The following is a 17,293-nucleotide window of genomic DNA, read 5'->3' as shown; positions in this document are numbered from 1 at the left end:
CAGAATAGCACTGTGTATGCAGCATCCAGTGAATGAGGTGTATATCAGCCCAGGAGGCAGGGTAACAACAACAACAACAAAAAACATTTTGCATGATCGAGTCATGGAAGTAAACTGCAGAACTATTCATCTCACACATTCACATTACCTTCCCCTCTCATGAGATGACTGACAAGTCATTACTGAGATGTGAACAGATGACACTCGGCCGTTCAGGATGTGGATGAACTTTGAATGCACCGTTGAATAAATTAGTCGTGCTCAGCATGCAAGAACAAGACCTATGTTGTACAGAAAAACATTCACCAAAAGTTCAATGTTGTGCACGAATCCCTAATTATTATGATCAGACCTGCCTCGCTCCGGCTCTCACGACTTCCTGAAGTAACTGGGTTCATCTAGTGAACCACATGGTAGGGTAATCTAATCAGCTGTAGACCGCTACAGACCTTCATTTTTCCTCCAGAGAGAGAGAGAGAGAGAGCCAGCAGAAAACAGGAAGCTTCTCTGGAGATGAAACACCCTTTACTGCTCAGCTCAGCTCACAATAAGAACAAAGAACGTTTCTTTTCTGTGTGTAAAAAGCCCTACAGGGACGCACATGGGATTAAAAAAACAAAAGCACAGTGGTAACACTCCCAGCAGCAACATTTAGACACGCAGCTACTTTAACTTAATAGTATGCTCGTATTTCACACATTCATTACGACCTCTGCAGCTCCACTTTATGATATACTGTCAGTAGATATGATTAAGTGATTTCCAGGCACTTCACTGTGCCAATTAATAAGACGCTTACTTTCTAGTTTGGCTTCAAAACAGTCACAACTGGAATTTTTATAACGCGATCTCTGCGATGAAGACACTAATTGCCTGAAGAATGACATTTGGAAGTGTGCCCTATATTTTATATCCTGTGAACCAAGCTGACAGCAGATCAGGCATGTTATTTTATCTTCCTCTTGAACATAAAGTGGGGTATTTAGCTCTGGGGATGTTCTCTCCTTCCTCAGAAGATGAGACGGCATGACAAGCTTCATTCCTTAATCATTTATTAAACAAATGTATTTTCTGCTTCTGAAAACATGTGATGTGTGGCGGTGGGGTTAGAAGCTGTGCAACACAAAAACATGTCATCAACGAAACTCGAAATCAGAGTGTTGCAAAAAACGATATCACATTAAGTCAGTTTTCCCAAACCGATTTATTACTAAACACATGTGATGAAAATCTGGGAACACTTTGCTGCAAGTTCAGTGTTTGCAGTTTCTTGAAGAGTTTCTGGAAAAGCATCTTCTTGATAAACTTTTCTTTTCCTCTTAGACCTAGATAGAAAATAGCTGGTACCATCTCCAGTGGATTTGCAGAGATCTACCACTAACAGAACACCGACTGTTCAATAATCATAGGAAAGATACATTAGTGCACTCAAAGCACAGCAGGCACTCCGCTGCAGTACGCCTGTATATACATGTAGTGGTAAGAAGACTGTTTTCAATGCATCCAATCTATCAGCAGAAACAGTGCAACTTTTTACTTAGTTTGAGTTATTATCTCAACAATGATGACAGTGAACTGCTCAAAAGAGGTTTGGGTAGAATCTCAAACCCTCGACGGAGTCGTCTCTACACAAGTGGCCCATCTTCTCAGCCAGCAACAACCTGGAGGAGACAAAGAAATTAAGAAGCAGAAACATGTGTGACAAAATGCAGCAGTGAAGAACTATTAACTGCAAAGCGAAGACCACTGAATACAATACTCTCATTGTTATAACAACAGTGTGTCGTAAAACAGCGACACTGGCAGGATGAGTCTTGGTAAAGTGTTTCACTTTTGCTCATCTGCACCTGCGAGTCAACTTACCGCTCTTTAGACAGAAGAACGGAGAGACCCAGGAGCTTCGCAAACTCCTCTGCTGTCAAAGAGCCTTTGTCTGACACCTGTAGAAGAGGAAGATGCAGAAATACAGAGACAAGATGGAGGATAAGATAAAACTTTGACTGTGACTTATTTGTAGAAATAATATATATCTGGGATAGCATGCTGTCTAGACCACGTCAGTGTCAGCATAATGTTTGTGATGGTAAAGCTTACATTGTCCAGTGCTGAGGCGATCATTTCCTCCTCGCTGTGAGACTGCAGCTGGACCACCATCACACCACTGTCAAACACACGCAGCCTACAAAGAAGGCAAGACAGATGAACGAAAGAGTGTGTGTGTGTGAGAGAGAGTCAAAGAGAGAGATCTGACAGATTTGTACTGAAGTGATCTTTTATTAAGCTTAAATAGGGACATGGCTAAAGAACAGCAACCAGTGTGGGGGCTACTAGGACCAGCGTAGTAAGGAAACAGCCCAGTGTTTCTTTTGAAACCCCAGGAAGTGACAGGAAATGACAGTCACAGAGGGCTGGACACCACTTCCAACAACAGGAAGCTGGGCAGGAAGAGCCTGGCCTTTGTGAAGCAGGCGCCAAGCCTGCCCTATATATTCCTTTAATAGGAATATATAGCCTGGTCTATATACATAAACGAATGCATGAAACTGTGTGCAGATAAATTAAACATCACAAACAAAACTCAAGCTCACCTCAGTGGGAGCTTCAACGACTCAAACATCTTGCACGCGTTCAGCAAATCTTCTGGGGATAAAAGCTGTGGAAAGAGGAAAAAGGGGAACTTCAGTATCTGACAGGGCAACAAAGACTACAATTTGCGTGAAGCGTGAATTTGTGCACCTATGAGAGCATCACCTCCATTCCTCTGGCACGATTGACGAGGCAGTACACCTCAGTGAGAGCCATCATACCGCCACGCTCCTGAGAAAGCAGGAAACAGTAGAATGAGTGAGACAAATAGATTCAGCAAGAGAATAAAAATGGAGACGAAAGTAAGGTTTAACTGAGTGTATGATCTTAGCCTGTGTAGATGTAAAACATGCGACACACCTACCTCCAGAGGGGCCTGTAGCATGTCTCCCAGTTGCTTAGCCAGCTGCAAATGGTAATGTGTACCTGATCCATGCGTTTCCCTAGTAACAGGGTTGGCAATACCCATGCTCAGCAGGTAGGACTTAAAGCGGATTGTCTATAAAGCAGAGCACAGCTGTTAATGAATAGCCAGCTACTTGAAAATTAAATTGCACAGTGTAACTGCATCATGTTGTAACACTATTGTTATGTACATATGTGCATCAGGCCTCCCATTTGACAAGTCGTGTGCAAACTGGCCCAGTGAAGCTGGAGAGTTTGACTTGGAGGCTTTTACAATCAAAGGGAGCTATTGCCGCAAGTCCACTGTTTCAAGACTACATCACCTGTCCTCCTCTTTCTGTTTGCAAGTTCTTACCTCATCTTCTGTTATGTCTCCCTGCTTGTCTTTGATCTTATTCGCAATAGATCTGGACAGCTCCACCATCTCTTTGGCCTGTTAGAGAAGACGATACCTCAGCTAATTCCACTGAATAGCAGTACACCCCCAAATCCAATCCGATGTAGTTTATACAATCATGTGTTCACAAGTGGTGAACGCCCCATCCTCGCCTGTGAACGACTGAGCCTTTCCAGGATGCTCCTTTCACACCCAATCATGATACTATCACTTGTTACCAAGCAACCTGTTTACCTGTGGAATGTTCCAGACAGGTGTTTTTGGAGCATCCCAACTTGTTTGAAACGTGTTGTTGGTGGCATCAAATTCAGAAAAAGCGATGAGATAAAATATTAAATATGTTGTCTTTGTACTGTTTTCAGTTGAGTTTATGTCAAAAATGATTAGCAAACTATTACATTCTGTTTTAATTATGAGTCACAGAATTTTTGGAATGGGGATTGTATATGAGCTTCACACAGGTTTGATATCTATGGTTGTGATGTTTAAACAATCCCACAGTAGGATTGTCAATAGAATACATAACATAGACTTCTAATAGGTCAATAATTACATTATAAATTAGCAATGACAGGAAAATGTGAACATACAGAGGAAAGCATTCTTTACCTTCACCATCAGCTTACTGAGGTCCTCAAAAGCCTGAAAAAAAAGATACTAAATGAGTAAGAGTGCTCAAAAATGTTCACAATTAAAAAACCACAAAACCTCATGGCTACAGAGATCATTTAAATATCATTCCACAGCATCATCACCCCTCCTCTGGCTGATGATGCACTTCTCCCTAGCCCTAAATCTCTATTTAATTCAATGTCATACCTTTCATAAAGCCAAATATATATCATCATTTGATTTGATTCATATTAAAATACAAACAGTCAGTCCAACAGCTGTTCTATGAACACAAAACTTCATGGTTGTCTAATGGGTGTCTTTGGTCAGCTTGAATTCATGTCAGTTACAATTCATTCTGATCATGACAAATGTCAAACATTCTGAATTCTTAGTAAGTTCACAGTCATTTTCATCAAAAGAAGGATAAATACATAACTTCAGCTTTAAGGAGGTTGACGCACAGTTTACTTGACTTAGTTTCTACTCAAACCTTAAGTCTACATCAGAGCGACACAACCACAATTCCCATTTTGACACATTGCTCAGTATTTCAGTATTTTCGCTTTATGGTACCTCAGAAATGTTTTTGTCCGTTTCTTTCCTCTTCTCCTCTATCTTCCTCTCAATGCCAACAATCCCCACTGCACGCGTCCTTCCTGCCTACATGACCACAAAGGAAAGAAAAACACATGTAGTGAAACACACGAGCACTTTAAAAAAGTTGGTCCTTGAAGGACGAGGAAAGACAAACAGTGCAGAGGGAACAAATAACAGTCGGCTGCGATTACATTACATTACTGAATCTTAGCGACAATAATTTCATAAAATGTACCAACAAAATAAGATTAATGTGATCTAATTTGGAGACACATGCCAATAATGCAAGTAAAATGAGTGCAACTGGCAACACAAAAGCTTTTTTTTTTTTTTTTAACTTTGGTGCGAGTCCTGCTATGGGACAATATATCTAATTTCATATATCAGTGAATAAGAATGAAAACAGCAAATCTACAACATGCATACCAATACTACTGTTTGAAAAGCCCTAAAGAAAGAATTTCTGACTATTCTAACTGTCGAGGCCAAGAGTATATTGACAACACTGCCATCCTGTGGAACGTAATTTGAATTAACAGAGGTGTTGCACCTGTTGAGTGACGCTTTGGCTGATACAGTTTTAGCGGTGTGGAAACAAATCCTGCAACCTTCTGGCATCTCAATCAAACAAATTCCAGAAATATAAAACAGCGGAAAGGAAGAGGCTCTAGTCTGATGAGGGGGTTTAGATTCTAACCTGAGAGCCTGTGCCTGTTGGGATGGGCTGTGAAACTGGAGTATTCTCCCATCTCTTCTGAGTCATTTCCTCTGTTAGCCTCCTGTAAAACTGCACGCAGATGACATCATGTCAGCTCCAGGTAATAAAGAGTCTCAGAGCAGTAGGTACAAAAAGTGCAAACAAAAAGCCATTTTAGCTACATGTGTAAGTGGGGCTACCTCAATCTGCCCATGCTCTTTGAAGGACAGCTTGATGAAGGAGTACTTGCTGTGTTGGTAGGGACCTGGCTCCTTGTTGGCAGGCGTTGGGTGCAGATGGATAACTATTTTTGCACTACAGCAACAACGATGCAACAATGAAATGGATGATGATGAAAACAATTTACCACTTTGAAATTATTGTTGCTGTTAAATGTGGATGTTCATTCTTGACTGTGGAAATGTTGTTTTGCCAAAACAATCTTAACTCAAGCTCCAACTACCAATTTTTCCGAAGCTTTTAACTGCAAGGGACTAGAATCTTCTTCCCACATACAACAACCAGTTATCACGTGACCAAAGTTACCTACTAAATTCACGTCATCACATTTGAGCCATCTCCATGACAAAGCAAACAAACTCCATCCACTGTTCATGGATGCTGAGGAAGACAATGAGATGCAGTTGCAAGCTCCAGAAAAAGCTAGTAAGTGGACCTTGATTTAAGAGTTTATGGTCAAATTAGGCATTTACGTGTTTTTTAATAAGCAAAACCCTGTTTTCATTGCATTTATTTAGTGACTCTCACCTCTTTCCTATTCCTGCAGCCTGCTCCTCAAAGAAGATGATCTGTGACAGCGGCATGGCTATGCAGCATTCCTACAGGGGGCAAGAGTTATCAGGAAAGCCAAATACAAAATGTAAAAAATCTGTCAGTTTGTAGCGTTTTCTGCTGTCTTACATGATTTTTAACGTCCCTCCAGATCAACCGATGGGTGCTCAACAAGGCAACTCCAACATCCAGCTTAGCCTGGTAAAATGACAGGAAAACACATGGCATGTCACTTATCGCGTTATAATCAGCTTACACTAGACATTTAACCCCGCTAAATCATAATGACCTATCTGAACTTCATCAGAACCTTATGTGCACCGCATTGCTGCCTTCTTATTAACATTATTTAAGTTTTAAGTGCTGTGTTGTGTCAGGCCACAAACTCAGCAATCAGAAAACAAAGCTATACCTTATCATCACCATCATACAGTCTGACCCCTCGCTGCTGAATCACTAACGTTTCGTTTATTTCTAAGAGCCCATTCGACCACGAAAAGCGGTCCATTTTCACTCAATTATTACAATTCCTTATTCTACTCTGCTGCCGAGATCCATTTTATGTTTACTTCCTGTACGCTGTGCATAACTGACCTGATACTGCCTGCAGAAAAACACTAAAATACAACATAAAAAATGATTTGACTTAAAGCACAGTGAAATTCTCATAGTAAAGACTAGAAATCAACTCTTTTTCACTGATGATATTATTCAAACTAACTGTTTTTTGTTTTTTCTTTAAATAATTTGTTGCACAATGTGTCTTTTCTTACAGGCTGCCTCAGAGGGGTCCTTTTCTGTGTTGACGTTACTAGCGCCAGCTGTCAGTGGAAGCTAGCAAGACTGCTAGCTTTCCGAGCACGTTATTTTGAACTGTTTTAAATGAATTTTTACATTTTTCGGTCTTTGTCGTAACTATCGCCAGCATCGGATTTCAACTAAGCTTGAATGAACAGATGTGCAAATATATTTTCGCATTTTCTCGTGTGTTTCTATTCAGCTCTGCTCAGAGTTATGGTAGCTGTAGCTGGCTAGCTTGTTGTTAGCTGCGGATAAATCTGGTGCAGACAGGTTTTGCACTGCAGACACAGCTTCTCCTATTTTGAAGTCATTGTTCACGGGCGGAAAGTTGTATCGTATAAACCACTGTGAAGACCATGCAGCTTCATGACGTTGCTAATAATTTAACGTTAGTGCGATTAGTCATTGCTGTAAATTATGCTTTCGCAGCATTATGAATTGCAACTAGCTACGTTGGATCATTAACATAGTTTTTAGACTTAAAGCCATCTGAATGCATTTTATCTTAAATGATTCTATCTGTTGTATTGTGAAAGGTGTATTTACCAGTTGCATAGTGTAATAACTTTATTGACGAGGAGGCGAACATTTGTTTGAATCTACGAACATGGATAAGAAATCGTTTGATATTGTCTTGGATGAAATAAGAAAGGTAAGGAGTGTTTCATCCCAAATTATCTTTCAGATTTAAAATTTGAAATCGTCTCAGATTCGGCCTTTGGTCATTCTTCATTCTTTGTTTCAGTGCGTCTTGACCGATCAGCGGATCAAGGCCATAGAGCAGGTGCATGGATATTTCTCCAGTGAGCAGGTAAGTGTTCAAACGGCAGCACTGTCTTGTAATGTGTACCTCTCAGTTTGTCCGCAGTGAGAAACCCCGTGGAACCTCCAGTTTACCGCATACTGTATTTTACCACACCAGATGAACAGGGTTCCCACAAATTTGCAAAATCTTTCACAGTTTGTGCCATAAGGTTCTCCAACGGGATGAAATAGAACTATAGTTCTATAATTAATCCGTATGCCTCAGTAGGACCCATTAATTTCTTGATTTACCTTGCACCAAATGCTGCATATGTGTAGATTGTATAATTGAATTTTGCAGTAAATGGAACATGTGTGTTTCAGTTACGGCATTTTGGCACAAGTGTAAATTGATGTAATCACAAAAACTTTGTTGGAACTAGTGCATACTGAGGATGAATATGTATTTGCAAATATTATTCCATGCCAAACAAATGTGTATGTGTGTGGAAAACTCTTTTCCTCCTCCTTTATTTTTAGCTACAAAGATAAGACCAAGTTGAGATAAATTGTTTTGGCCTTTCATACTACTTCCATAGGTGAGCAGTACAGCTCTACTGTAAATTGTAACACTGTCTTGGAACATCTGCAGGTGATGGAGATACTGAAGTACTTCTCATGGGCAGAACCGCAGGTCAAAGCAGTTAAAGCTCTGCAGCATGTGAGTAACAGGGGTTTTAAGTCATTGTGGTTTGCATGAATATGTTTATCCCTTTATCGTTCATGAAAAAAATAGAAAAAGAAGTGTGTAAAAACAGCTTCAACACTAATTTTATTGAAACTTTGAAACATGTGTTAATTGTGATTAATTGCCACCTCTGTTATTGGTATTTTTAAAATGTTTATTAAACATGCTTCTTCTCCTTCTTTTGCCATAGAAAATGGTTGCGATCCCTACAACCAAAGTTGCAAATATCCTCAATTGCTTCACCTTCTCAAAGGACAGACTGATTGTCCTAGAACTAATAGCTTTGTGAGTACATTTTAAAAATGTAATATCAGCCTGTTTGGTCCAGTCAGTCATGAAACTGTTACATTAATTGGTTTCTCATTAAATATTGGATTACTGTTTGTACACAGGAACATTTCAGATGCTCAGAATTATCGTCCTGTGGAGGATCTCTTTCGCATACACCTGTCTGAGAAGAAACGGGCTCGCAGGATACTGGAGCAAGTAAGTTAACCTATAAAAATTCATCGTCATGGACTTGTGTTCTAGCTATGTGACCATATAAAGCCTGTTTGTGAACTGTATGTGTATGTCCTGGTGTCAAAAGACCTTGTGGAGTCCCTTTGGTAGCCATGAAATCCCAGGAAATAACTGTTGCTTAGTGAGATGTACAGGGACGAGTAATTGTTGCTATTAAAAAATCGAAAAGCAGTGGTAGTCTGCATGAGTTAATGCTTTATCTTTGAATTCCATAATAATTATAATATCTTTAATGTAGGAACACAATTTCTAAAATGACAATACTTCTGTCTCTCTAGGTGTGTAAGGTTGGCTGCAAGGCTCCTGTAGCCATGATCTCCTCCTGTGGTATAATACCAGGAAATCCATATCCTAAAGGCAGACCCAGCCTGGTCAGTGGCACATTCCCTGTAAGTATGGGCTGGCCTCTATATTTCTGGTATTTGGTAGGTCCCCACAATTTAACCTGGAGTGGACAGCACAATTAATTTTTTTTTTTGTTGTATTTTTGTCTGATCAAAATAAACGTGACCATGGGAAATTGTTTATTTTGTTTATAATCACAGGGAATCCCTCCATTAAAGAAGGAAGGTGAAAAGAAAGAGGACACATCTAGCAATACGGAGGGGAAAGGAATTGCTTCTCGCATTACTGGACCATTCAAACCTGTAAGCACTGGAATAGGAATCACTGGCAGCAATGCTGTAATAGTGTCAGGAAGCCACAGAAAAATCTCATGACTGAGTGATGAGGCCTCACATGACTTAGTTGCATTAAGTGCACATGATGAAAAATTCAAGGTTTGGACATACAGTCTCTTTCTATGGTTTTCCTTTATTATTTCTTTTTTTTAAATAATTTTCTACATTGTAGATTAATACTGAACACACAGCTATGAAAGAACACATGGAGTTATGTAGTAAACGGCCTTTATGGTCGAACTGCTCCAAAGAAACCACTATTGAGCCAGACCAGCAAGAAGAACAAGAAACACAAAGAATGGACATTAGACCAGTGGAAATCTTTACTTTGGTCTGATTAGTAAAGCAAAAAGTGGCCACTTTGAAGAATCTTAAATACGAAACATATTTCACTTAGTTTACACATTTTGTTTTTGTTTTTACCACACAATTCCATGTGTTAGTTCACAGTTTTGGAATCACCAGTATTAATCTACAATGTAGAAAATAATAGAAAGTAAAACCATTGATTGAGAAGGTGTGGAAATTTTTCTCTGGTACTGCATGTCAAGTCGTTTATAAGCTAATGACAGACCAGGGTGAGAGTGCACATTAACGGCCACCCTTCACATTCAGACATAAAGTATGAAAACTTTGAACACTGTTCTGGTGACTGATGACATTATGATAGACGTTTGACTTCTGGTAAACGTTAAAATTTTTCCTCATCATCTTAGCTTTTATATGACCATACAGAGCAGTGGTTGGTCACCTTTATATAAAACACATTGCTGTACAGAATTGGCTGATCAGTGAACTGTTTTAGATCTTTTGTCTTTTTCTTTTCTAGTTCCCTTCAACCTACAACCCTCATCGGCCTGTACCCTACCCTATTCCACCGTGTCGACCTCATGCTACCATCGCACCAAGTAAGAAACAACCCACCCACCCACACACACGGACACACACACACACACACACACCTGTTCTGACAGTACCCTCCCCTGCCCTGTTCAGTGGCCGCACACTGTGTACAACTTCAGCAACAAAAAAAACAGATATGAAAGATAGGGGGAGTTTTTGGTAAAGCGTTTTTTTTTTCTTCTATGTGGGATTGGTTGAGGTGTAGTCAGTGGTGGGGTGATTCTCATGTTTGTGTGCGTATGTATGAATGTGTGGTGGACGCTGTTAATATTTGCAACTGCTACTTAGGTGCGTACAACAACGCAGGCCTTGTTTCTATGGGAGGGGTTATAACAGCCAACGTGCCCCCTCCCCCCTACAACTCCACCCACAAAGTAGCAGGTATGAGTCGAGCGTGTGTGTGCGTGCGTGTTTGACTGCAAGTAGACACTCCTTGAAGCTTGCTGCCTAACTATCTGGCATGCTGCTTACTTGCGCTTCTCAAGCTTGAAGCCTTTATCAGGAAAAAAATGTGCTTCTTATATCTGTTGGAATACTCTGAGTGACCAGAAAAATACCCCAAATATAACAGCTGTGTATTGGATTCCTTTCTTTTAGAGCTGATGGAGAGCTTCTGTGAATATTTTAAGGGGGGTGTTGTCGTATTAGATTGTATTGTATTCACGGCAACCACTGCTTTTCAGGCATATTTGATATAATACAGTATTTCTACTATTTTCTTCTCCTCCAAATGCAACCCCAATTCCACAAAAGATGGGACACGTGTAAAACGTAAATAAAAACAGAACGCAATGATGTGCAAATCCTTTCAAATCCTTTTTGACCTGTGAACAGTCCGGTGTCTCCACTGTCGTATCCCCCACAGAGGGGTCGAAGGCCAAGGCCATTCAGTGTTGGTTTTCAGCCTCTCAGATTTCTTTGGATTCTCTGAAACTTTTGATGATGTTACGGATTGTAGATGGTGAAATCCTCACATTTCTTGCAATTGTGCATTGAGAAACCTTGTTCTTAAATTGTTTAACTATTTGATTACACAGTTTTGTGCAAAGTGAACCTCGCTCCATCCTCAATTGTGAACTACTGAGCCTTTCTAGGATGCTCCTTTAATACCCAATCATGACACATCACCTGTTACCAATGAACCTGGTTACCTGTGGAATGTTTCAAACAGGTGTTTTTGGAGCATTTCATAACTTTCCCAGTTTTTCATTGCCCCCGCTCCAAGTTGTTTCAATTCAGAATAAGCACATGTTGACCTAAATCGATGAAGCTGATGAGGTAAAACATTAAATATATTGTCTTTGCACTGTATTCAATTGAATATATGTCAAAAAGGATTAGCACATTATCACAATGTGTTTTATGTATGTCTTACACTGCGTTGGAATTGGGGTTGTGGACAAAGTAGACAGAATAGACAATTCTGTTGAATTAATCCACCGTGAGTAAGGTATGTTTTTTCAAGGCTGTCGTATTGCACCACAGTGTTCCAGTACTTCTGTTTTCTGGTCAGTCATTGTAGAAGTATGTTTTTGGTGAACTGTGAGGACGGATCTGTAGTTGCTTGGACTGGGAATAGCCTCAAACTAATGTCATTAATGTTTTTCTTTCTGGAGTCATGCTGTGTGCTGGCATTTAACATGCATTGCTTGGGATAACTTATTTTTTTGAACGCACTGTCTCATCAGTTTTCACAGTTGAAATACATCTTTATGGGCCTTTGGGGAGATATGTGGTCGTAAGTGCAAATACGTCTCAAGTTTCATGAAATTGACAAATGTCCAAAGAAGCCTTGAGATAAGAACGGTGTTTGCTGAAAGTCAATTTGAGGTTATCAGGCTATTAAAACGTTTCCCCAAAGGTAAGAATAAGACATATTCAATCTTGAAAATTGTTGGAATATCCATGTAATAAGTTGCACGCAGGTATGCTCTCTCACTGTTCCTACTTGCTGTGTCTGTCTTTTTTTTTTTAAGATGTGAGTGGATCGCTTCTTCCACAATAGTTTGTTGGATTTTAATCCATTCTGAAATAACAACAGAACAAAACAATAACACTACTGCTCAGAGATACCAAAAAAAATATCATTTCATGTAACTAAGTAGTCATGATTTCAGATTACTCTTCCCACCAACTCTGAACTTTTAATGCCTCCAGGTTACGCCAAACCGGGCAATCCGCAGAACACCACACCTGGAGTCAACAGCGGGCCTCTGCTCATTCCTCATGGGTCCACGCCTTCTACCCCTGTCCCACACCAGGCCTCTCCTGCCCAGCCGACCCCCACGACCCCTATCACACCAGTTTTCCCCGGCATGGTGCCCTCTCACAACCCCAAAGCCCCCTCGCCCTCCCCTGCTCCGTCCCCGTCTGTGATCAAAGCAGGCCCACAGACCCCCAGTGGCCATGCTACACCCACACCCTCATCTGTCATTAAAGCCCACACCCCTTCCGGCACCCCTTGTGGAACTCCTATCCCCGGTAGCTTCTCCTCTTCCCCCTTCCATGCCGTTTCCCGACCTGGTACCCCTGCTTCCTCCCGCAGTGGCCCAGACCTCTTATCTCAGACGAACTCCATGGGCCCAGCTCAGCAGAAGGTTTTTTCCACAGACCACCAGTCAGGACCCACCCTCCCTGGTATGCATCCACAAGCAGGTAACCCCTCTGGGTCAGTGATCCGAAGCTACACCCCCTCTGGGCCACCATCTCTCACTCCTGGATCATCCACTCCAGTTATTCCGAGCTGTTCCACCCCAGGCCTCAGTCCCAAACCCTCCCCTGTTCATTCTGCACAGGTCCAGGCTGCCATGGCTGCGGCTGGAGTCCTGAACAGACACACTGGGGGTAGTAACAGTGGCAGTAGCAGCCCCATTCCCTCTGCTTTCAAGGGCACCTCTCGCTCTGGCACGCCTTCTGTTAGCTCTCTGGTGGTGCCGGGTCCTGCGCAGGCCGCCCTGGCACGTTCCTTCGGCCTGTCACATCCCTCAGGTTCTCCTCAAGTCTCTCTCTCTAGTCCTGTTGCTATCACCGGCCTCCAAGCTCTGTCATCCAGCCCAGCACCCACTCATTATCCTGGCTTGTCCCCCTTTCCCTCCCTCTCTTCCTCTCTCCCTCCTTCCACCATCCCCGCATCCATGCCAGCAATGCCTCCCACCAGCAACATCTCTAACCATCCACCAACCTCCATCTACCAAGGCCTGGCTTCCAACGCCGCCGCCAGTGCGGCCTCCCCTTTCGGTCTGGGCCTCACCTCTGCCCCCTCTATATTCCCAGGCCTTCCACCTGGCCCTAGCCCCGCTGCCTTCCCAGGATTAGGGGTTTCAGGAGGGCACAGTGCTGGGAGCCCTGTGTTGTCTTCTTTCATGGGACTGACAGGGGCCACTCCATCTTCAGTAGCATCGGTGGCGCCGCTGCAGGCAGTAGCTGCCGCAGCAGCAGCCGCGGCTGGAGTTCCGTCATCATCGCCAGTTTTACCAGGCTTTGCATCTGCTTTCAGCTCCAACTTCCAGCCAGGGTATGTGAGCTTTGAACATTTGTACTGCCCACTATACAGAAGCCATGTCATATGAATAATCTGACATAAACTTAATGATTTCATATTGATTTCCTGATATTTTATTTTATTTTAATTGAAAAGAACATAGCAGCAACTGATGTTGAATGTCATATTTTATGCTCTACTACTTGTAAACTCAGTAGTTAGCAGTCAGAATTGGCTAATCATGTGACATTTGTTTCCATCTCCTGGTCCAATAACATCATAAATCATTCATATCGATTTTCCACTTTGGATTTTATTTGCTAAGTGGAAAAACTTCACCTCTCAAGTGCAAAGTCCGTTTGTACAATTGCGTCTGCCGTTGTCTGAAGGAGTTCTTTGGCAACCCTACTGGGTGATTATTGTCAGCCATATATTTAGCATACTCTTGTCAATGACACGTGCTTGGAAGCACATGTCTCACCTTTAATCAACTTTTCATGCTTTGAAGGGCAGGTGGTGCCCTTGAATGACTAAGAGGAAGCTGTAAATGGTTGACAAAACTATTCCTACATAGTATATCTTTAAAGTACAGCAAAAACAATTTTCAATAAGAGTCCTATTATATATAATATACGTATGTTCCTGTTTTCTATCCACTAATGTTAGAAATTGATGGAAATGAATGCTTGATGTTGCACTTAACGTAACATTGTGTGTCATGTGACAGTAATTATTCCGTGTGTTTCAGGTTGAGCAGTGGACTCCAGCCTCCAGGAAACAGCGGGTTTCCCGGTTTGCTGTCCTTCCCTGCTGTACCAGGCTTCTCTCCCTCTGCCTCCCCTGCTGCCCTTGGTGGCCTCCACAACCCAACCATGCAGTCTGCCCTGCTGCAGGTACGACACCCACCCACACACACACACACACACACACACACACACACACACAGTAAAAAGTATTTGAATGTCGGTTTGATAAAATCTCATAGCAGCAGTAACACTGTCTCTTTGTCTTGTTCCAGGCTCATCCCACATCTGCCTTGGAGAGCTTTCCTCCTCAGCCCAACAGCTTCACAAACTACCCACCAGGCCCAGGAAACCCGTTCCCCCTCCAACCAGGCCTGCACCCCCAGTTGGGTTGGCAGTGAAAACTACAATACACTCAGAAACACAGATTACTCTTACACGCTGACGCCTGTCGCACACCCTGCCCCACCCCTCGGGCGGTCGATGTGTTATTTTTTTTGCCTTGAACCCTGAGGAGCACAAGGCAGATTGGAGAGTTTCAGTAATGCATACGTTACAGCCAGAGTGACTTGCAAGGAACACTACTGAGAAAACAGCCGTAGTGTTCAGGGGTGATGATGTATGTCTTATATAATTCATAGTTAACAGTTGTAAATATCAGTTGTCAAAGTTGTAGTTTTACAAGTAGACTGTGACTGGTTTTAATGTTAGCGGGACTTGGCTGCTTTTAATCAAGTTTATCAACATTTATTAGTGAATAATGAATTATAGAAAAATTGAAAAATGTACATGATATCATGTAATGACTTAACAGTATCCTCATGTAGTGTTTCATGTCCAGTCTCAGTGGAAAGGACATGCTTATGATACTGATCAATTGTCCTGAATTGAATATTGTATTCTGACATGAAATTTTTAGGTGACTTATGGTATATTGAGTCGTGTGGCACAGTCGGGCACGCCATGAATATTTTTAATGCTCGTGCCGTGTCAGGAGTGGCCGTGTTGTACACAAAAACTTGCGTATGGCCGTGCCACTCATTTTTCTGTTGTTTTTAGTGAACACACACTTGTGGCTGTCGGCAGTTTACATTTTTACAAAGTTCTTTTTGACAGAGGTCGCCCTGCTAGTACTGTTTTTACAGTATTTGACCGAACGTACTGTATGCAGATGTTGCCGAGAACAACCTGAAGCGTTTATTGATACAGTTTGTGGACTGGAGATGTGAAATGTCTGTATTCTCCATGAATGCTTTGCAACATAGTGAAACTGGTGATTTTATTTCATTTACTGTACACCTCAGTATACTCAGAGACAGTTACTTTTTGAGAGTAATAGACATGTTTGTTACACTGTGTTGTTTTTGTCTGTTCTGCCCTTTTTTTGTATTTGCACCTGTTTTATTTTGTCAGTAAACTGCTGGTCGCTGTAGCCGTTGCTGTATCTCTGTGTGCGAACCACGGCTATCAGGAAAGCCTGTAAAAAAAAATATATTTACTGAGGGTGGACAAAATATTGGAAACACTGCATGGAAAAGAATTTAATGCAGCTTAGTGAGGACACTCACTGGACATGCAGATCCTACAGTTGGAGGGCAGCTGCTATTTGCTTCCGAAGAGGTGTAGCAATCACTTTTTTTAAAATGAGTGTGCCGAGATTAAAAGGGGTCTAACAGTCTGATAAATTGCACATGCTGTAGTTTAAAAAAATGTAAAGAAAATGGTAAAAACGTGGTAAGGGGTTAAAAGTAACAGTTCATGTCAATTAAGGATTTTCCAGGATAGTTGTTAGCTATTACAAGCTAAAGCCTCAGCATGACCAGATAATCTGTGGTCACCAAATACCTTCATTGATATGCAATTATTATTGTGTTACATTGAATTTACAGTCCAGTCAGTGCTCTGTATGGTGCTTATCATAAGTACCTGTCATATTGCACAACACACAGGTGATGCTATCATTGGTGTCAGTCATAAGACCTCTGACGCCCAGTTATGCTATCTCATGGGACAATTAACCATTTTAGCAATTTTTTCCATTCTATTCAGACTTTGATGGCTTGTTTCTGGTCGACCAAACCTATTAAATTAACATCAGCAATATGATGAAAATTTATAAAGAGTCTGCAGTTTCTTAAAAATTTTAAACTGTGATCAGTTTAATTTCAAGGCCCATTTAATCTGACTTTATGTAGTTTTGCTTTTTGTAAGAATGTCAGTTTCTTCATCTACAGAATAGGACATATTCTTTCCCAAAGCCGATCAAATCCTTACATTTTTTTGATTTCTATCATTTCAGTGAGCAATTTTAATGTTTATATCACTATTGAATCCTTTACTGTGCTATTTATTGTAGAGGCAACTAGTGCCAGTAATTTAAGAATCAAGTTCGCTCGCACTACAGCAGGTGCAGGAACGGAAATGTTGACTTCCTTTTCTTTTGATCTGTCTATGTTCTCATGAAGTATTAATAACAGGTTGTAAAAAACAGTATTGAAAAAATGAAACGGAAGCTAATAAACACATCTTCACTGCCACTTCCAGATATCATTTTCCAGCACGTATCGTTTGCTGATGATCAA

General features: G+C 41.3%; 2 protein-coding genes across 3 annotated transcripts; one reads left to right on the top strand and one right to left on the bottom strand.

The window, feature by feature from the left end:
* Positions 1-1,097: 1,097 nt before the first annotated feature.
* On the bottom strand, positions 1,098-6,667 carry vps36 (vacuolar protein sorting 36 homolog). Its single transcript, XM_041952533.1, has 14 exons — positions 6,502-6,667; positions 6,219-6,287; positions 6,066-6,136; positions 5,498-5,612; positions 5,298-5,387; positions 4,577-4,663; positions 3,998-4,030; positions 3,347-3,424; positions 2,951-3,085; positions 2,752-2,817; positions 2,589-2,653; positions 2,095-2,179; positions 1,864-1,940; positions 1,098-1,661 (listed from the first exon to the last, which is right to left on the bottom strand). Exons 1-14 carry the CDS (start codon positions 6,595-6,597, stop codon positions 1,580-1,582), a joined length of 1,149 nt encoding a protein of 382 aa, XP_041808467.1. The 5' UTR covers positions 6,598-6,667; the 3' UTR covers positions 1,098-1,579.
* Positions 6,668-6,916: 249 nt separating this feature from the next.
* On the top strand, positions 6,917-17,256 carry proser1 (proline and serine rich 1). Of its 2 annotated transcripts, XM_041952041.1 has the most exons (12): positions 6,917-7,542; positions 7,636-7,701; positions 8,287-8,355; positions 8,573-8,667; positions 8,775-8,868; positions 9,183-9,293; positions 9,450-9,551; positions 10,414-10,492; positions 10,776-10,868; positions 12,645-14,001; positions 14,717-14,861; positions 14,987-15,127. In XM_041952041.1, the coding sequence occupies exons 1-12, from the start codon at positions 7,498-7,500 to the stop codon at positions 15,110-15,112; spliced, it is 2,382 nt and encodes a 793-aa protein (XP_041807975.1). In that variant the 5' UTR covers positions 6,917-7,497; the 3' UTR covers positions 15,113-15,127. The 2 variants fall into 2 exon arrangements, with proteins under 2 accessions (XP_041807975.1, XP_041807976.1); XM_041952042.1 differs by lacking the exon at positions 10,776-10,868 and having other exon boundaries at positions 14,987-17,256.
* Positions 17,257-17,293: the final 37 nt, after the last annotated feature.

The sequence above is a fragment of the Chelmon rostratus genome, chromosome 14 (genome assembly GCF_017976325.1).
Source record: "Chelmon rostratus isolate fCheRos1 chromosome 14, fCheRos1.pri, whole genome shotgun sequence".
Lineage (NCBI taxonomy): Eukaryota > Metazoa > Chordata > Actinopteri > Chaetodontiformes > Chaetodontidae > Chelmon > Chelmon rostratus.
Note: the sequence above shows the minus strand (reverse complement) of the source record. Positions and strands in the feature narration are given on the sequence as shown.